General features: G+C 39.5%; 1 protein-coding gene across 2 annotated transcripts in view; it reads right to left on the reverse strand.

The window, feature by feature from the left end:
- wasf1 (WASP family member 1) overlaps positions 1-22,608 on the reverse strand; it is a 114,459-nt gene that overhangs the window by 24,543 nt on the left and 67,308 nt on the right. For both annotated transcript variants that reach the window (XM_061929845.2, XM_061929844.2), the window contains exon 4: positions 6,118-6,271. In XM_061929845.2, the coding sequence (XP_061785829.2) occupies positions 6,118-6,271 (154 nt within the window). The remainder of the gene's footprint in view (positions 1-6,117; positions 6,272-22,608) is intronic.

A 22,608-nucleotide genomic window follows, 5' to 3' on the forward strand; every position in this document is an offset into this window, starting at 1 on the left:
ATATTATCCATCCATCCGTCCATTCTTTTTCTACCGCTTTTCCCTTTCTGGGTCGCAGGGGGTGCTGGAGTCTATCTCAGCTGCATACTCTATATACAGTATATAATATATACTGATTATATTGTTTATGCTTTTTTGTGATTTTGAAAATTTTTTACACTTTTTGACTTAAACCTAAAATTGTATCGGATGCATGTTTTAGAATAATACAAGTTTATCAGAAACAAATTATTCGATAATTAATTTTTGTGCAAATTATCAAAAATAAGAGTCTTTTGACTTTTTCTCTGATTTAGCTTAATGTTTGGTAGGGCTATTTTAGTTTTCTTATTGTTGGCAAAGCAGGAAATGGCTACAAAATAAATATTTTGTTAAATTTTATACAAAGGACTCTTGTCATTCATTAATTCCATTGTAATTTTTTTTTTAAACTATTTTTGCTTTTCACGGAAATACAGGCATGGCCGCCTAAATGTAGGTGGGCCCCCAGGGCTGAGGGAAACCCTCAACCACCCTTTTTCTCCCCCAAAAAAACAACCATAAACACTCCCTGCTCTAAAAAACAGTTTGAAAAAAAATATCATGATTTTATTCAACAAAACAGCAACAAAATGCAAAAATGTTATCCATTTAAAAAATCTTCTTCTCAATGGGCGCATGCACGTCTGTGCGGGTGTAACAGAGGCCAGTCAACTTCAAAAATAGTGCTGGCGGTCCGGGAGATCGCCTGTGCTTTTAGTTCAGTAGTCAGGATGCCGGCCTTTTACACCAGCAACCTGGGTTTGAGCCCCGCTGGGAGCAGTAGGAAAACAATGCTGCCAAGAGAGAGTACACAGAGCTGCCGTCAAAATCAGGGGCCCCTGATTGGTTGAACGATATAGCTACCAATTCAGCAAGATGCTGTGCAGCACGACTGATAGAGATGACCCAATTCTACAACGAGACACTACAAGTGCAAACTGCTAAATTGTGAGCAGAGTTTAGGTGTTTGCATAAATCATTATGCAGGGATGTAGCGCTGAATTTCTATTTTGCTGGTGGACGAGCGATAAAAGTGGAGTGTTGGCACTCAGGATTCATGTTAGAAGCCTGGGGAGAAGTCCCAGTGAGCCTCCTGGTGTGAGGTGTAAAGGAGAGTCAAGGAGAGGACAAAAGAAGAAAAAAAGACGGTGTAAGGGATGAAAACATGACGTATAATCTCAGTGAGAGGTCCTAATAAGACCAGCGATGGGAAGTAAGAATACTGTGACCATTCTCATACAAACTGGACCCAACCAGACAGCTGCTTAACTAGGAACATTTTCTGCTCAGCAATACGTCGTCTTGTGTGAATCACATCTGCCGTCGGGAAGACCTCAGCTGGCACTAGACAAGGCGTTTCAAATAAGAGAAGGATATCGCGTCACTGAGTCAATCACCTACACCTGCCCCTTGCTTGGTTCTGCTCTGTCAGACCCTGAAGGATAACACAACCACACAACTCCTTTTGGATACCACAGTGTTGCTCTCCTCGCTCAATAGCCCTCATGTCATTTTCCCATAGACAAAGTAGGGCGACTGCATTCAGGCGGTATTTGTTTCTTGAACCACTGCACACCAAAGACTGAACATTTCTCAAAGCATACCCCTCTACCGTGTTGCCTGAGCAATTATATTTCTGACCGATACACCACATGGTGGTGCTGTTATTACAGTATACCCAGGGTCGTGTATAAAAGCGTATGGCCAGCTGAACATACAGGTGCCAGGACCGCTACTGTGCGGCTGTGCTCGGATCCATGCAATTGCTGTCGTTTTGACGTTAGTTTTTCTGCCGAAATAAACCAAAATAATATGTCTATGTATGATTCTAATCATACTCCAGCTCATAAACTTACGATAAAACGTGAAAAGTAATAATTTTACAGCCGTATTTGACCCACTCTGCTGTTTCATTCCTGCTGTGTTCCGTTACCAGTAGGCACCTGACGACGCAATAAACGTTAAAAAAATACAAGGAACAACCAAAAATAAAACTTATTACCCTCATTTTGCCAAAATCATCATTAGCTTTGGACCAACTATCATGGAGAAATTATGAATTATGTGTGAAGCATGTCAAGTGTGGTGGCTGCCTCTAATGTATGTGTAATCACTGTATATACAATCCTTCCATCCATTTCTACTGCTGTGCTGGAGCCTATCCCAGCTGCATTTGGACAAAAGGCAGGCTACACCCTTCACACTCACATTCACACACTCGGGCCAATTTAGTGTGGCCACTCGTTATGTATTATTCTAACTGATCGTTCTTTTTTGTAACTTTGTACTTATTTCCCCATATTTCTGCACAATGACTTAGATATGGTAACACTGGCAAGCAGTAGAGAATATCAGTGGTGTGCCGTCAGGGCCAGCAAGGCCTTCTCTGCTGGCCTAACATATCCAGAAATGATGATCATAATTAAAGATAAAAGTCTTTTTTTTTTACTTTCCTTAAATATCTAAAATTATTCATATTCTCTTCATGTTATAGTATGCTCCTTCCAATGCTGTTATTTTTAGGTTAGAGTTTGTATCCAATCAGAATTCAGCTAGCTTATGTTGCCATGCTGTACCAAATCTGCCCGAAGCCTTCAGAATCAACAATGCGGGGTCCGTGCACTGTAAGTGAACGGGGACATAGAGTTGATAGACAATTGCGATAGCCAATCAGATCACGAGTTGTTGTCAGTAAGGCCTTCTAGCTGGGGAGTCCCAAGTGAGTATCCAATCACAAGTTGCGAAAACAGGAAGTGGCACAGGAGCCATACGAGCCATAGAAAGGCACAGAAAACTCGCCGGTACTCACAAGGAAGGACAGCAACATGTTGATTAGGTGGCAGATATATATTTGCAAGGCCGTTTTCAAGAAGGATACTTAGGAGAAACTACATCTTGTGAGACGAGGTCGGCGATGAAATGGGGAAATGCCCGCCATTTCCACTCGAATCAACCGACGACAAGGGGCTATACGGCGTCGAATGGGTTCTACAAATTGTGAGTTCAAATATTATATTTCTTTATTTTTTCACGTTTAATATGTTTTTTGCAATTTTAATTTTGACAGTACCACATATGATATGTTTTAATTGCTGATACAGATTTATTGATTTTTAAATGCGCCAGAAAATAACTCGTTTTGTACACTGTTGTAGTGCGTAAATGTGTTTCTGTATAGTATTTCTCCAGCAATGGTCATGTGGTGACATAAATTATAGTATTTTGAGAGGTAATCATTGAAGTCGGACATCACTGAAGGCCTAGGTGGGAAACGCACGGCCCGCCACTGGAGAATATGGAGTGCTTTTTTTGTCCAGAAAATATTTTGCTTTAGTCATTATTGACATATTTCTTGCCACTTTATGTTGTATATTTTTTTAATAAGATTTTTAGTTTGCTTTTCCATCTATTATTAAATCCAGAATTTGGATTTTTTAACTTTTTCAATGTCCCTCTCTTTGTATATGTGTTTGACTTTCTCTTCTGCTGCTACTGAATCGCATTATTTTAGTTTTACGGAGATTCGTCTGTTTCTGTTTAGCCATCTCTTGAATTTATTAATTAATTCTGTTACTATTTGTATTAGCGTCTGTGCGATCTCTCCTTAACGAAACAGAGACGTGTTGTTCGCAAACCTTCACTTCCCATACTTGTCTTCTTTCCGGGTTGTGGGGAAAGGGATGTAAAAGCTTTCCACTATTCTCTATTTGTGTCGAAAAAGTAACGAGGAAGCACTGCAAACACATAGGATCAGCTCAAAGTAGTAGTCACGTGAGTGACTTTTGACCAATCATTGAGGATCGCCTGAAACTGAGTTGGCCATACTCTCTTCATACACGACTCTGAGTAGAGGTGGGGGAAAATGGTAGATTTTTAGATTAATCACAATTTGGACATGGAAGATTATAAAATCAATTAGTAAATGTCAATAATCGATTTATTTATTGTAAATAATGTAATGCAGATCTTGTCTAAAATTTGGCTGACTGCTGCTGGACACCTTTCCTGAGAGATCCAACCAGCATCTTTATTATAAGGCACTTATTGTTACGCTGTCAGGGCATTGTGATGCTGGAGGTCGTCTTTTCAAGATGCAGAGGAACGTCAGGAAGCGGCTTGCAGGTGGGGATAAATTATTTATTCTAGATGCAGACAAAAATATGCTGCGCGGTGCCCACGGCACGGAAAACAAGAAGGATAGCCAAAAGATGCTAGTAAAAAAACAGACTAGGAGCGTAAACGAGAACGTAACTTTGTTGCATGGGAGCAAACACAACCACCAGGCCGAGTGAGGCCAGGGCATAGACTAAATAGCTCTCTGATTAGTGCTCGGGAACAGGTGAGCGTCCCGAACACCAATCAGAGGCAGGTGAAAGTAATCTGCCGTCATAGTAACTAAAACAACACAAACTCAAGGGTGCTGAAAACACAAGTGAATCTCAAAACGCGACAAACTATGATCCGGGCACCGAATCCTCACACTTCCAGTATTGCACATGTTTAATATAACATAATAAATGTAATGGGAATTTATTTAATGTTTCTTATTATGAATTATGCACTGTTTTTAAATGTTTCAACTGATAAACGCTTATTTAGTGAAACGAAATGTAAAACTGCATCAATAATCGATTTTTAATCGAATCGTAGCTCCTGAATCGTAATCGTAATCGAATCTTGAGGTGCCCAAAGATTCCCACCTCTCACTCTGAGTATACCCCAAAGTTTGACCCAATGCATCAGATTGACTCAACATGTCTTAACTGTCCACTGTAACTTTAAGGTGTCTGGCTGTATCTCCATGAAATTTGGTACACACTTATGGGGCACCGACAAGCACCTGTGTGTAAAATTTGAGCGGGATTGGTAGAAAAACATGGCCACCATGGAGCAAAACACTGGGGGCGGGACTTAGCGAGTAACTTGCCATAAGTCTTTGACCGTTTGTCTAATAATTATAAAATGTTGATGCTATCTGTAATACATGAATGCTTGCATGTTTTCCCAAGCATTTTGAGCATAACCCATAGGGGGTGCCACACGTCCTCAATTTTTCCACATGCTTCAGTGCAACAAGTGGAAGACATGGCCCAGGCCACGGGTCGGCAACCCAACATGTTGAAAAAGCCATATTGGACCAAAAATACAAAAAAATAATCTGTCTGGAGCTGCAAAAAGTTAAAAGCCTTATTTAAGTGTTATAATGAAGGCAACACATTAAGTTAGTGCCTCAGAGGGTTAGATAACTCCTGGAAATGACTGACTTAAAGTTAAGTTAAATGTTAAAGTACCAATGATTGTCACACACACACTAGGTGTGGTGAAATGTGTCCTCTGCATTTGACCCATCCCCGTGTTCACCCCCTGGGAGGTGAGGGGAGCAGTGGGCAGCAGCGCTGGCCACGCCCTGAATAATTTTTGGTGATTGCTGCCAAAGGTATAGATGTGTGTCTCCAAGTTAAAGGATAGGACAGGCTGTCTTCTTCTAATGGATTCATTACAATCTTTTCAAGCTGAGTAACGTTTGCTGTGGTCTGGAACAACATGGTAATGTTTGCTGTGATCTGGAACAACATTGTAACGTTTGCTGTGGTCTGGAACAACATGGCACACAATCAGAAATACAGGCAATATTACATACAGATATTGTGTCATGGGACATGCAAATATAAATTAAATGCACAAGGAAATAAGTAAAGGAAATTAAATGAACTCAAATATACCTACAAACGAGGCATAATGACGCAATATGTACACACAGCTAGCCTAAATAGCATGTTCGCATGGATTGTTAGCATTCCACGCAGGTCAATAACATCAACAAAGCTCACCTTTGTGCATTCACGCACAGCATAAAACGTTTGGTGGACAAAATGAGACAAAGAAGGAGTGGCATAAAACATGTCTGTCTGTGGCAGCGACGGAGAAAGTTGTACATGTAAACAAAATATGGTGAGTTCAAGGACCGCCAAAATTAGTAGGACAAAACAGAAGCATAAACACAAACATATTAAACAGTGGGCGGTGCTAAAGAGCCGCAGGTTGCTGACCCCCGGCCCAGGCGGATGTTGTTTATGGAAATTCATAGAATCTGACCTGTAAGGCGTAAGGATGTTGAGAGGTGGCGGTTGCTCGCAAGCCTGGAAGGTCTCCTGCATTGGAACTGGCAGCGACTCGCGGTCAAACAGCTGCTGGTCTTGGATAGTGGAACTCCTGAAGGCCTTCCTCATTGTAATGTCCTGTAGTGACACTGAGGAAGACATGGGAAGATATTGTTAACTTGAATCTTATGGTTGATACTATCTGTGTGTCACCTGGGAAACCATTACAACCGGATCAGTACCTCAAACATTACATCATCTACCCCCCCATTAATGCAACTCAATAACCAAACTAGACTCAGCTAAGACTGCGCTCCTGAAACAGGATGGTTCTATTGATTTGTCGGGGGTGGCTGCGCTAACTCCCAATCTGTAGAGCCAAGTGAAAACAGAAAATCTCAGATGGAAATCCACAGTCTGAATTATTCATGTAGAAGTGACGAATGGATACACTTTACTGCTACCTCAAGGGAAGACAGTAAAAGCAACTGGGATGGGAAGAAGCATTGTTTAAGTTAAACTGAACGCATTGTGGCCTAAACTCTAAATAGTAGAAAAAGACTAAAAGACTTCCACTGATCATGGTGATGATTCCCACAGACTCTTGATGCAAGGTAGCGCTCCAAAAACACCCGCGTGGGATTAGAGGCAGATGGGAAGTGGAAGGTGAGGGGCGGTAGAGTTTGCTGAGACCAAAAACAAAACTAAGATGGAAGCATTGAAGTAAAAGACAGGTAATGGGTAAAAAGGTACACATTAAAAAATAGTAGGGTTTTAAATGTTCGTTTAAATTGCAGGGGGATGGGGGAGGGCCGCTACAAACGTAAAAACACTAATGTAATTATATGAAACAATTGTACTCTAGAAAGAATACTGTTACTTTAGAACAATATGACTTAAGTAAAAGTAAAAAGTAGTCATCCAAACAATTACTTGAGTAAGAATTCAGTGAAAAAAAATACTCAATTACTGAGCAACTGGTGCGTAACTCTATTATTTAGTAAAATTTTTTCATTAAAGTTACACTACAAACATAGTTTGTGTGTGTGTGTGTGTGTGTGTGGGTGTGGGTGTTCTTGTATTTCTACCCTTCTTGAGACAACAGTATGGAAAAGTACCTTCCATATGAGGAACGGTGGACAAGTTAGGACATTAACCATGGTCCCAATACGGAAAACCATTGCATCAAATAGAGAATGTCTCGTTTGCACCCCTGGTGGTGAAATCTATCAACATTGGGACCAGGGTGGTCCCAAAAAGGAGGGATTTTTCAAAATGACTGTGTGTCGCTTTTAAAAGTGCTCCCCCTCTGGTCACCATATGAAATAACAAGTGTGTGTCAACATTTGAAGTGGTCCCCTGTTGGCCAGAAGATTGAAGATTGAAGATTAAAAACCAATTACAAACAAAAATATTCACAAAAAAAAAAAATTAACTAAAAGCTTATCTTTTCTATATTTGCATAGTATGTATATATTATTAATGTTGTAAATACAAATCTTTATATATCTTGAAAGGGTGATCCTAAAGAGGTAGGAATTTTTCTGAGGTCTCAAGAAGGTAACAAATACAAGAATGTGTATGTGTGTGTGTGTCCGTGTGTGTGTGTGTGTGTGTGTGTACATAAGATGCACAATTAGGACGTTATAACAGGGCTAATGTTAGCGTATGGGCAGCTAAAAACTAAACAACATCCACAACGTCTACAACTTAGCGATCGCAACATGTTTTCTCTAGTTGGAAGTGAAATTTTTGTAGGCTGAAATGCAAACATTTCTCCTGACACAGATGACAGTGCATGATATAAATGTTATTTTTCATAGTTCGCAAGTAAATATTGTAGGGTTGTGCTCAACAGCCCTAAAATAAATATAATGATGATAGTGATGGAAATTAAACTTAGTAACGCATTTAAAGTAGTGTCGTCTTCATAAAAATACGCAAGTAGAAGTAAAACATTTGTTGCATTAGAACTACCCTGACAAGTACAATTTATCCAAAAAAGTTATTTAATTACATTTAACGGAGTAAATGTAGCCCTCTTGTGGCTTACAGCACAGTCCTTTTCAACATCATGCTAGATTGTCCTAACTACTGAACAAAACCACAAAGATCAAACTTACAGCTGCTGTACACAACTCATAGCTGAGACTGATATTTGGCCAAACTCTAATCTTTATTTTAGGATGTGTCTCTTATCTGTGTTGGCCCTGCGATGAGGTGGCGATTTGTATAGGGTGTACCCCGCCTTCCGCCAGAGTGCAGCTGGGATAGACTCCTGCACCCCCCGCGACCCCGAGAGGGACAAGCGATAGAACATTTTTACTTTACGACATCATGAAACGCTGAAACTTTAGGAACCTCCCCTCTCTAGAACGGGAGCAAACAGATGATTGTTCTTACGTTTGGTGCTCATAAACAAGCTCCAGGGCAGTGCTTATCAAAAGGTGGGGTGGTGAGATGTCAGGGGTTGGGGGGACATCCTGTATTAGTGTCTTAATTCATGCTTGAACAATACACATGCATCCTGCTAGGTGTCAGCAGTGCTTGAATTAATCCAGAGTTGTGTGTAAAGAGAGTATGGCCAACTCGGTTTCAGACTATCTCCTAAATTATTGGTCAAAAAGCACTCACGTGACCACAGGGAGCCATGTTTGCTTCCAACTTTGAGCTGGCCACAGCTGAAACTATGCCTACACTCCACTTCCTCATTCGACCTCTCTTTTTATTGAATAGTTTATTGGTCGTGTAAACTTGTGTATTGATACACAGTTGACACACTGTTATTAATATATATATATATATTTTTTAATGATTACACACATACAAGCAAATCAACAGTAAATTATGGATTTATATATATATATATATATATATATATATATATATATATATATATACAGTTACTGTATATAGTAGGTAGATCCTGGCCTCTATGGCTCTAGTGCTTATGGCCTGTTCTTGTGCTGCCATGATTAGTGCCTCTGTGCTGTCTGCCAGTCCTATATATATATATATATATATATATCCATTTTCTACCGCTTGTCCTGTTCAGGGTCGCGGGGGGTGCTGGAGCCTATCTCAGCTGCATTCGGGCGGAAGGCGGGGTACACCCTGGACAAGTCGCCACCTCATCGCAGATATATATAAATACATATGTATATATATGCAATACATATATATATATATATACATATACATACATAACATCCATATATACATACATATATATATATATACATATATATATAAACTGTATATATATATACATATATACTGTATACATATATACATACCAGTGACGTGCGGCGAGGTTCATGGTTGGTGAGGCACTGACTTCATCACAGTCAGATTTACAAACGTATGAACCCTAAAGAGTATCTTATTCACCATTTGATTGGCAGCAGTTAACGGGTTATGTTTAAAAGCTCATACCAGCATTCTTCCCTGCTTGGCACTCAGCATCAAGGGTTGGAATTGGGGGTTAAATCAACAAAAATTATTCCCGGGCGATGCGCCGCTGCTGCCCACTGCTCCCCTCACCTCCCAGGGGGTGAAAAAGGGGATGGGTCAAATGCAGACGACAAATTTCATTACACCTAGTGTGTGTGAGACAATCATTGGTACTTTAACTTAACTTTAACTTTACACATACAAACTGTAGCACACAAAAAAGCACATTTAATAAAAAAACGTTATTATGGTCTTACCTTTACTTATAAATGAAGTCCATGCGCCGCTGTTGTGCTGGATTAATGCACCCCCTGACGGGAGTGTTATATGAACTAAAGCCCTCACTTAAACTTTCCACGTGCAAGATTGGATCTATTTAAAAAAGTGTAACCGAGGGTTTATAAATGTCGCCTATACTGTATGAAACTACAAAATAACAAACACGGAGGCTCCAGTTTACACGAGGACCACTTTATTTACCTTCTTTCAAAAGCCTGCGCTCCACTCCAACTCATCGCTTCCGCTCTTAGCGCCTTCAAAATAAGAGCTCAAGGCATATACTGTATAACAGCGCATAACAGGAACTTTACATCACAAAGAGGAAAGCCCATAAAAATAGGTTGCAAAAGTTATTTAATAAGAAGCCAAAAAGTGCAAAAACAATAATGTTCGTGTTGGAGGAGTTGTGAATTAGATACACCTGCAGTCTGCAGGTGTACCTAATGTTGTGGCCCTGCAGTCATTCACAACTCCTCCAACACGAACATTATTGTTTTTGCACTTTTTGGCTTCTTATGAAATAACTTTTTTAAATAGATTCAATCTTGCACGTGGAAAGTTTAAGTGTGGGCTTTAGTTGATATAACACTCCCGTCAGGGGGTGCTTTCTACGGCGGGGGTGCAGGAGGCGGATTACTGCGAGCCTCAGCCAGTGCGTCTTTTGCAGCCGTTTTATGATCGCTCAGCACAAGAAATACGTTACACACATACAGTTGTTGACAAAAGACACTGTACATTATATACCTCAGCTAACTAAACTATGGAAATGTATAATATAATTCATATAGCAATACGGTCTCACTGCACAGCAGACCAGCAGTTAGCCGAGTCCAGAATCCATGGTGAGGCACAACGCAGTGACGTGCCTCAACTGGCTGCTGTTCACCGCACCGTCTCTTCTCAGTATTTGAATGGCAAATGTGAAAATTCAGCGATTTTAAATAAAAATAATCTAAAACTGGTGAAGTTAAATGGAAAATAACTTTATAGTATAATTACTGGATAAATATAACAATTTAATACCATTTTTTTCTTTTTACATTTTTTTTTCTTTCCATGAAGGCAGGTGAGGCCCCGCCTCACCTGCCTCTAGTGACTGCACGTCACTGGTACATACATACATACATACATACATACATACATACATACATATATATATATATATATATATATATATACACTGTATATACATACATATATACATACATGCATATATATATACATATATATATATACAAATATATATATATATATATGTGTGTGTATATATACATATATATATATATCTGTATACATATATATATATATATATATATATATATATATATATATATATATATATATATATATATATGTATATATATATATATATATATATATGTATATTTATACATACATATATACATCAACCTTTTTTTGGTTGATCTGTGTATTTTACTGCGCTGTCGGGAGCATGTTATACAGTCTGCTTGTCACTAAACACTGCATGAAAGGATACAGCATCAAATACGACTGCAAAATTATACTTTAACAAAATAAAAACATCTTAATGTAAGTTTATGAGCAGAAGTATGTTTAAAACTATATTTAAACATATTATTAAAGTAAATTTTGTCAGGAAAACTACTGTCAGAATGATCGCAATGCATGCTTCCGGGCACAGCCACACACATCCTTGATAGCAAACATGGCACTTACTGTTAGTTGTCCTTACTCTCTTTATACACGACTCTGAATTTATCAACAATCTGTTATTGACTGAAAAAAACAAAAAAACAAGCTGAGTACAGCATCTACAGTACACTCTGGATTTCAACACATTGGATGTGGATGAAAACACATTCAGACGACGTCCAATGGGATACAATAGGCCCTTTTCCATGGTTCCCTGAACTTTAGGTCCCTGGAGAAGTGTGTGGTTTGTGTTTTTCCACTGCATTTCACAGTTCAGGGTAACTTATACAAATCAGGCTGATTGAGTATGGAGGAGTGGTTTACTATATTTCTACACTGATACCATGTAAATAAACAGACAATAATAGGTCAGAGTTATTTTACTAAAAAGTAAGTAAATGAAATACAAAGCAATTATATACAAAACACTATGATTTAAAAAATAAAGTGTACAGAATTGTTCATAAAAAGTCAGGCTTTTTATTAACACATCAGCTTTAGCGTTAGCTTGTTAGCATTAACATTCTGTTCATTCGGGTTGAGGATAGTAACTACACAAATGGAGTGTTACTATACTTTTACAATATGTAAAAAAGTAAATAGTTAATATTAGATGTCATTTACTTTCATTTCACTCGTGTGCTGCTTCCCTTATTTTACATTTCTCCAACGAAGTCTCTAAATTTGCTTTATACTCCACTGTAACTATGTTTAAAAGGGTCAGTCCACTTCTCGTAGCTTCGCTTAACAAAATTAAGTTTGTAAAAAGTAATTAACAACAATAAACTGCATATAGTTTAAAGACTAAAAGTAAAAACACTGCAAGATAGTTTAATTGATCAAAAGTTCCTGCAAGTCGAAAGTTACTTTTCTTCGTCTTTCTCTCTGTTGTCAAGTTTTTTATAACAGAAATACGCAAGAAATGACAAATAAGCCGTCGTGCATTATGTAATGGCAGTCGTGTGTTTGAAAAATAAGTTTTAGGAATGCCCCCACCTTGTTCAACCAATCAACGGTCGACAGCACAGCCCACCCACAATAAGGTTCCAGGAACCTTCTAAAAGGCCCATGTAGCTGGCAGGAACTGTGAAAAGTTCCTGAAGAACTAAATCTACTCGGGTAGTTTTTGGTGAAAACACAGGGGGAACTTTATTTTCCGAGGTAAAAGGGAAAGTTCCTGTAAAAGTCATTTGCAGTGGAAAAGCGCCTACTCTGGTACAGTGGTAACCTTCCCTCTGTTTTACTGTAAACCTTGCAGTAGTAGTAGTATACTAGAACGTTGTGGGAATTGTGCTTATATACTGTAGATTAGTGTTTCTTAACCCTACGGCCTTCTAGAGGGCCGCCAAAAAATATCTGTTTCTTCTTCTCTGGAGCTGAAGTCACAGAAGTTTCTTCAGCGCAAAAATTTGAACTAAAGTGGTAAAGCTGTATTTTTATTTGCACTTAACTGTTATTGACAATTTATTTCATAAACATATATATTGCTTCACGGTGGCAGAGGGGTTAGTGCATCTGCCTCACAATACGAAGGTCCTGAGTAGTCTTGGGTTCAATCCCGGGCTCGGGATCTTTCTGTGTGGAGTTTGCATGTTCTCCCCGTGACTGTGTGGGTTCCCTCCGGGTACTCCGGCTTCCTCCCACCTCCAAAGACATGCACCTGGGGATAAGTTGATTGGCAACACTAAATTGGCCCTAGTGTGTGAATGTTGTCTGTCTATCTGTGTTGGCCCTGCGATGAGGTGGCGACTTGTCCAGGGTGTACCCCGCCTTCCGCCCGATTGTAGCTGAGATAGGCTCCAGCGCCCCCCGCGACCCCAAAGGGAATAAGCGGTAGAAAATGGATGGATGGATGGATATATTGCCAAATCAAGAGTAAGATTACTAATTCAGGGTTAATATTCAAGTGGACCCGGGCCTCTCTGTAGTGGAAAAGTTGGGCCCCGGGGTCAAAAAGGTGATAACATCTACTCAAACAACAGCTACACGTTGGAAGAAAATGATGTTTTTAACCCTGCACAGTGCCAGTGGAGATTGCAGAAGGTGAATTTTAGCATGCAGGAGCAGTTGTACTGCAATGTAAATAATGTCCTATATTTCATCTGAGCTGCCTTTTGCTTTAAACCACCAAAGGGGTTTGTCTATTTAATATCTAAGAGGGAGCATTACCCATAAAGCCCTGATGTCCACACAGGGAATCTTGTAGCCTTAGTATCAGATGGAATTTGAGTCATGACGGTGGAAGAGGAACACAAAAGAAAACAACAGATGAAAATATCAATTCATGCGACAAAGTAGCAGATAGATCAGCGCACTGAAAGGATAGCAAAGCCAACCAGACTACATGAAAGAAAACCCACCTTGAGAGCTTTGTGGTGGCTTTGTGGCCTCCTGTAATAGCCTGCAGCCGGTGCAGCGATACAACGGTGCCATTAAATCGTGCAGGGATACGGGCCATTACTTTGGCGGGTTAAAGTGATAGGGGGAAAGAGAGGCTGACGGCACACAAATAGCATCCGTGCACGATGGAGGAAGGGCAGGGATCAATCAGTGAGATGAAAGAGGGCAACAAAGACAGAGACGTTGTTGGCCTTAAAGGGCAAAGTGAGGGTAGATGCCAGGTAGGAGTCTCCATCCGAATGTAGAAGCATGCATTTGTGTGATTAAAAGCTACAGATGGCACCGTATACATCATGGTGGATATCGCCCAGACCTTCAATTGAACATCTCTCATGTCATCCGCCATGTTCAGTGTCCTTTCACTTTGCACTGACCAACCATAATTCACTCCCGAGTGTCCCTGCACAATCTTGTCTACCTTTGGAGGTGACTCCAGTTAGAGAACATATTATATGATTACGATTCAGAGCCGAAATATGACTGCATGTCTTTTTGTAAGTCTAAGCCAACTCTTTTAATCTTGAACTGCTTCACAAAAACAGTAAAAACATGCCTGTGCTATCATTTCCCTGACATACAGTCGTGGTCAAAAGTTTACATACACTTGTAAAGAACATAATGTCATGGCTGTCTTGAGTTTCCAATCATTTCTACAACTCTTATTTTTTTGTGATATAGTGATTAGAGCACATACTTGTTGGTCACAAAAAACATTCATGAAGTTTGATTATTATATGAATTTATTATGGGTCGACTGACGTATACATATACATACAAGTATACATACAAGTATACATTTTCACCTACTCAGTGGCCTAGTGGTTAGAGTGTCCACCCTGAGATCGGTAGGTTGTGAGTTCAAACCCCGGCCGAGTCATAACAAGACTAACAAGACTATAACAATGGGACCCATTACCTCCCTGCTTGGCACTCAGCATCAAAGGTTGGAATTGGGGGTTAAATCACCAAAAAATGACTCCCGGGCGCGGCATCGCTGCTGCCCACTGCTCCCCTCACCTCCCAGGGGGTGATCAAGGGATGGGTCGAATGCAGAGGACAAATTTCACCACACCTAGTGTGTGTGTGACAATCATTGCTACTTTAACTTTAACTTAATACAGCAATGTTAATATTTGGTTATATGTCCCTTGGCAAGTTTCACTGCAATAAGGCGCTTTTGGTAGCCATCCACAAGCTTCTGGTTGAATTTTTGACCACTCCTCTTGACAAAATTGGTGCAGTTCAGCTAAATTTGTTGGTTTTCTGACATGGACTTGTTTCTTCAGCATTGTCCACATGTTTAAATCAGGACTTTGGGAAGGCCATTCTAAAACCTTAATTCTAGCCTGATTTAGCCATTCTTTTGCCACTTTTGACATGTGTTTGGGGTCATTGTTCTGTTGCAACACCCAACTGCGCCCAAGACCCAACCTTTGGGCTGATGATTTTAGGTTGTCCTGAAGAATTTGGAGGTAATCCTCCTTTTTCATTGTCCAATTTACTCTCTGTAAAGCACCAGTTTCATTGGCAGCAAAACAGGCCCAGAGCATAATACTACCACCACCATGCTTGACGGTAGGATTGGTGTTCCTGGGATTAAAAGCCTCACCTTTTCTCCTCCAAACATATTGCTGGGTATTGTGGCCAAACAGCTCAATTTCTGTTTCATCTGTCCACATAACTTTTCTCCAGAAGGTATTATCTTTGTCCATGTGATGTCAGGTGATTGTTGATGATTGACCCAGCAGATTTAGTCACATTTTCAGTAGACCCATGATAAATTCATAAAAGAACCAAACTTCATGAATGTTTTTTGTGACCAACAAGTATGTGCTCCAATCACTCTATCACAAAAAAATTTGAGTTGTAGAAATTATTGGAAAATCAAGACAGCCATGACATTATGTTCTTTACAAGTGTATGTAAACTTTTGACTACAACTGCATATGTATTTATACTGTATATATATGTATACTACGAATGTATGCGTATATACTGTATATATATGTATACATACACAAAAACACACAAAAAATGTGCTAACAAATGTAAAAGGAGGCCATTTATTTTAGCCCTTCATCTCTATTACATGTCCTTTTTGGGGTTGGTATTTACTTTATCCTCCTAATACCTTGCGTCCTCTCCAGTGCACATTCAGTTATTTTGTCAGAGTTACACATTTCTATATCCATGCAAAACACAAAAAATCCACTGCAGAGTATGCTGGTTCTCAGAAAGATATAATAAACACACTTCATCCTACCCAACCCCCAACTTCCTATCTTCCTCCTACAGTACTGATTTATGGTCCATCCGCTCCATTGTTCACCCTCCCTCTCCTCCAGTCCTCTCTTCATGCAGACCACAGACTTTCAACATGAAAAGTCATTTGCGAGGTAAAAGCATCCACTCTACGCAATGGTTTGTGTTTAAATATACTCTGCACTCTTCTTCTTAGACAATTGACACATACTATGCAGCTGGGATAGGCTTCAGTCCCCCCGTGACCCTAAAAGGGACAAGCGGTAGAAAATAGATGGAGAGATCACGCAAAACACAAATGTAACTCCCAGGCGATTTAAAAAACATCTTTGTCTGGGTGCTATGTAAGGGTGCGCTGATTTTAAAGCTAATTATATCTATTATATCACTATATTAATGAACACAGGCTTTATAATGCCAACTGTTGTTGGTTTTTCAGGTTTCTAATTGGATGACAGTCAGTGAATGTGTTTTTGTGTTGACAGACATCGTCTTAAAATTAGGGGTGTATATATACAACTTTTTCACTTCTGATATTATACAGATATTGGAGGCTTGAGTATTGGCCGATACTGATAATAATCCGATACTATATCAACACGAATCACACATACTTTTATTGTTGTGTACTGTGGAATGTTAGAAAGGGCTCAGAGAACAATAATAGGTATGACAAACAGTAACCTTATGACAAATTGATGCTTTTGACATGGAGTGTTAATTTTGTTTTTGGCGACACCTAGAGGTCACAGTAATTAATTTAATTGAACGCATCACGCAGTAAGTTCATTGATGCGGACACGTTTACTTTCTTATACGCTTCTGCTTTGAAGACTTTTGTATCGTAACATGCAACTACAATTATTTGATACTTGCTTATATTGACAAATGTTTTAAAATGAAATATTGTTTAATTAAGGACACTGGTTACGTATGTCTAGCTTGTGTACTTAGCTGTTGTGTAGCTGCTAGCTCCTAGTAGTCTATAGCCTACCATGTTTAACTTTTTATAAATAACTTCACTAAAATACAAGAAAAGACCAACCTTGTATGCTTATTGAAGGCCGTTTAAATGTTAACTGGCTGTCTAACTTTGCACAAGTAAACATGCTTCAGGACTTTTTTTTTCAGGTGTATGTGTAGTGTATGTAAGTTCTAAGAAAATGACGTCATACAGTGGAACCTTGATTTACGAACCCTTCCATTTGCAAACTTGTAGATGGCACTAAATATGCCTCTGTGTGCGAACTATGTCTCTGTGTACGATTGCTTCATTCAGTTATTCATTTTGAGTCCTGCCTGCAGGCACAAAGCACAGCGCAGCATTTTTGGGGAGTCGTACACTACTAGTTACTTCTCAGTGTTCAGCGTGTGTGCCTTTTCTGGGTTTGTAACGCCAAAAAAGTACATTAATGGCGCTCACAAGTATGGAAGAATCGACAGCAAGTTTTAATTGTGATTAGACCGGACTTTTCGGGAAAAATATGCCATTGCAGACTTATATCACGGCGGAGGGAAAGAGCTACCTCTCGTTCAGCGGCGCCTCTTCCAAAGCACACATACACACACACACAACCCCGTCCCACAATCCCTCCTTTCTCTCCCTCTGTCTGTCGGCTTTTTTTCGTCAGTTAATGTAAGTGTATTTTACTTTTTTTAAATGTTTATTAGTGTAGCAATACGGTTGTTAAAGTTAAGGATTTTTGTGGTTTCTGATCGTTTGTGAGGGCACTATAGAGACTTCTGCATGTGTGTGCACGAGTTGCATACAGAGGACAGCAGCTTGTCGTTATAGTTGTTTTGGCTTGTTAATAAAGAGACAGTTGATTCATCACCCCCTTGTTATGTTTGGTTGATATACAGTACTGTATATCACTTTATACTGTGTTCAAAATGTACAAACCATTAAAATATGGATTTTTGTTTAGTTTAGTCTGTATTGGAAGGGACAATGCACAGATACATTAAGCTCAAAGACAGGTATGTTCTGCACCAGATTATAGTTTAACAGCTAATTTCCATCTGTAGTCCCTGGTTACCTAAATTTAAAATATACAATAACATGCAATAAAACTATAACAATTCAAGTATACTATAGCATGTAATCAAATTAAGAACAGTCATAAAATGACCTCTCATTGACACATACTTATACATTACAACCACCCTTCCCATTTCCATCATCACACAGAAAATACAAGCTCTCGTTCACATCTGTCATCATTTGTAAAAAAATAAACACCAAGATTTCAACAGACACACCTCACAGCTCACAACAAAATGCTGTCATGCATGAATATAATACACATTAAGTTGACATGTCGGTCAATCATAGTGCCCACCTCAGTGAGAGGGTGAGCAGCTGTCAGCTTGTCGAGGCTGAAACCCATTATTTAATTTACATTGTTTCTTATGGAGAAATTTTCTTCACTATACAAACTTTTCGATTTACGTCACTAGGTTTTAAAGACGGGAGGAGCTCAACACCCAGAAGATACAATAAAAATAATAAAATCCTAATAATAATAATGATGTATTATTATGATTCGTATTTTCCACTGACAAACCTATGTGTATCAGATCATCTCTACACTAAATGGAAACTTGACAGATTTATAATCATATTCAAGTTATGATTCTTCAAAATCATATTCTGTCCGCTTTATATTACATTTGCTAGCACTCTTTGTAAAATTGACCTATTCCTAATTTGTTTTGTTTTTAAACAAAACCTAATTGTTCAGGGCAGTAGTGTCAAACTCATTTAAGCTCAGGGGCCGCATGGAGGAAAATCTGTGCACACGCGGGCCGGACTACTAAAATCATGGCATTAAAACTAAAAAATAAAGACAACTTCAGATTGTTTTCTTTGTCTTACTTTGGCCAAAAATAGAACAAACACATTCTGAAAATATTGAAAAAAGTACCGGCAGCGGTAAAGTTTAGATCCATGAAGGAAAGAAGAAAGTCAATGAACGTTTATAACTGAATATACATATGTATAAAAATGTGGGTTTTTTTTTGTTTTTTTTTCATCAATTAAGCAACATTTATGACAACATTTTTCCAAAACACAAAATAGAATGTGAGATATAACAGGATAATGCATGCATTTATCATTTGTTTTCAAAACGCTTACAAAAAAGTGGGACCCCAAATATTTACTGTGTGACCCCATTTTTAATGACTTGATGGGGTCCCTGGGACCCCATTTTGAAAATTCCTAGCTTCAACACTGATGGAGTATTGGTGCGTGCAAAACAGCAGCAGGCGGCTGTGGCCTGCGGGCCGGTTCTAATACTAATCAAATATATATATTCTAGCTATGTTAATCCCATATTTAAAAAGTCAACGCTCTAATTACATTTTTTACATGTGTTTGTCTCTCCCATAATAATGTGACCTCGGACTATGTTAAGGTAACGTGCGGAGTTCCTCAGGGTTCGGTTCTTGGCCCTGCACTCTTTAGTAACTACATGCTGCCGCTAGGCGACATCATACGCAAATACGGTGTTAGCTTTCATTGTTATGCTGATGACACCCAACTCTACATGCCCCTAAAGCTGACCAACACGCCGGATTGTAGTCAGCTGGAGGCGTGTCTTAATGAAATTAAACAATGGATGTCCGCTAACTTCTTGCAACTTAACGCCAAGAAAACGGAAATGCTGATTATCGGTCCTGCTAAACACCGACATCTATTTAATAATACCACCTTAACATTTTACAACCAAACAATTACACAAGGCGACTCAGTAAAGAATCTGGGTACCGTATTTTCCGCACTATAAGGCGCACCTAAAAACCACAAATTTTCTCAAAAGCTGACAGTGCGCCTTATAACCCGGTGCGCTTTATATATGGATAAATATTAAGATTCATTTTCATAAAGTTTAGGTCTCGCAACTACGGTAAACAGCCGCCATCTTTTTTCCCCGTAGAAGAAGCGCGCGGTGCATGCTGGGATATGTGACGTTTCATTTCCATTTGTGTGTTTATGTAAAGACCCCAAAATGGCTCCTATTAAGTGTGTTGTCTGTCTAATTATAAATAATGCAGACGAGGCGTGTTAACTGAGTTCTCAACGTTTACTCACAGCGTGCTAACTGCCAGCATACAACGCTTCTCAGGGCTACCGCGCATGCTCGTAACTATCGTTGCATGCTGGGTAGTGTAGTTGTTATATTTGCTAGCTCATAACAGCACATTGAGAGACACGCTTACGCGCTTAATTCAATACTCGCCGTCATTCCGGGTGGATTGACAAAAGACCTCCAGCCGCTAGATATTGGTGTCAACAGGGCATTCGAAGCTAGACTGCTAACTGCGTGGGAACAATGGATGACAGAAGGCGAACACACCTTCACTAAGACGAGGAGGCAGCGCCAGACGACGCCAACATCTGCCAGTGGATCGTAAATTTGCCCAACTTTTCACTTCGGACACCGAAGACGAAGGATTTACGAATGAAGAATAACTTCAGAAAGTGAGCGCTATGTTTATTTTGTGTGTTGTGACATTAACGTTCGAGCAACATTATGTTGCTATTGCTCTGCACTATTTTGAATTTTACTATGTTTGTGATTGCACATTTGCGTACATTTTGGGAGTGAACAGAGTTGTTAGAACGCTGGTTTTTAATATATTATTAAAGTTTGACTGACCTATCTGACTGTTTTTTTGACATTCCCTTTAGCGCAGCGTAGGCGCGGCTTATAGTCCGGGGCGGCTTATTGGTGGACAAAGTTATGAAATATGCCATTCATTGAAGGTGCGGCTAATAATCCGGTGCGCCTTATAGTGCGGAAAATACGGTATTATCTTCGACCCAACTCTCTCGTTTGAGTCACACATTAAGAGTGTTACTAAAACGGCCTTCTTTCATCTCTGTAATATCGCTAAAATTCGTTCTATTTTATCCACTAGCGACACTGAGATCATTATTCATGCGTTCGTTACGTCTCGACTACTGTAACGTATTATTTTCGGGTCTCCCTATGTCTAGCATTAAAAGATTACAGTTGGTACAAAATGCGGCTGCTAGACTTTTGACAAGAACAAGAAAGTTTGATCATATTAGACCTATAATGGCTCACCTGCACTGGCTTCCTGTGCACTTAAGATGTGACTTTAAGGTTTTACTACTTACGTATAAAATACTACACGGTCTAGCTCCAGCCTATCTTGTCGATTGTATTGTACCATATGTCCCGGCAAGAAATCTGCGTTCAAAGAACTCCGGCTTATTAGTGATTCCCAGAGCCCAAAAAAAAGTCTGCGGGCTATAGAGCGTTTTCTATTCGGGCTCCAGCACTATGGAATGCCCTCCCGGTAACAATTAGAGATGCTACCTCAGTAGAAGCATTTAAGTCCCATCTTAAAACTCATTTGTATACTCTAGCCTTTAAATAGACCAGTAGATGGACTGGACTCTTACTATTATGTTGGATCCACTATGGACTGGACTCTCACAATATTATGTCAGACCCACTCGACATCCATTGCATTCGGTCTCCCCTAGAGGCGGGGTTACTCACATATGGGGTCCTCTCCAAGGTTTCTCATAGTCATTCACATCGACGTCCCACTGGTGTGAGTTTTTCCTTGCCCTTATGTGGGCTCTGTACCGAGGATGTCATTGTGGCTTGTGCAGCCCTTTGAGACACTTGTGATTTAGGGCTATATAAATAAACATTGATTGATTGATTGATTGGTTTTAAAAAGATGGTTTTAACCAAATCCATGCAATGATTTTTTTTAGTGCATGTAAACATATCAGGTGTGTGTGTATGGATCGGCAATGTTGGGTTTAAGGTGGGATGGGGGGCCTAAAATTTGGTGCTACACCTCTGCTTAGAAGAATAATCATCACACTTTCGTTCCGATTCTTATACCACTTCAGAATCCGACAAATTCTGTGTCGGTGCTCGATCAGCAACACATGATGAAGGCACACATTTCCTGGTTTCAGGAAGCTCCTAGTTGTTTTCAACACAACAAGGCGGGAGAAGTGAGTGTGGAGCGTTAAACCGACCTACCCAATCCTGGCAATGCAGGATATGTTTCAAATAGAGATGTCTGATAATATCGGACTGCTGATATTATCGGCCGATAAATGCTTTAAAATGTAATATCGGAAATTATCGGTATCGGTTTCAAAATGATCGGTATAGGTTTCAAAATGTAAAATGTATGACTTTTTAAAACACCGCTGTGTACATGGACGTAGGGAGAAGTACAGAGTGCCAATAAACCTTAAAGCCACTGCCTTTGTGTGCCAGCCCAGTCACATAATATCTACAGCTTTTCACACACACAAGTGAATGCAAGCATACTTGGTCAACAGCCATACAGGTCACACTGAGGGTGGCCATATAAACAACTTTAACACTGTTACAAATATGCGCCACACTATGAA

This window comes from Nerophis lumbriciformis, linkage group LG34 (genome assembly GCF_033978685.3).
Source record: "Nerophis lumbriciformis linkage group LG34, RoL_Nlum_v2.1, whole genome shotgun sequence".
NCBI classification, from domain to species: domain Eukaryota; kingdom Metazoa; phylum Chordata; class Actinopteri; order Syngnathiformes; family Syngnathidae; genus Nerophis; species Nerophis lumbriciformis.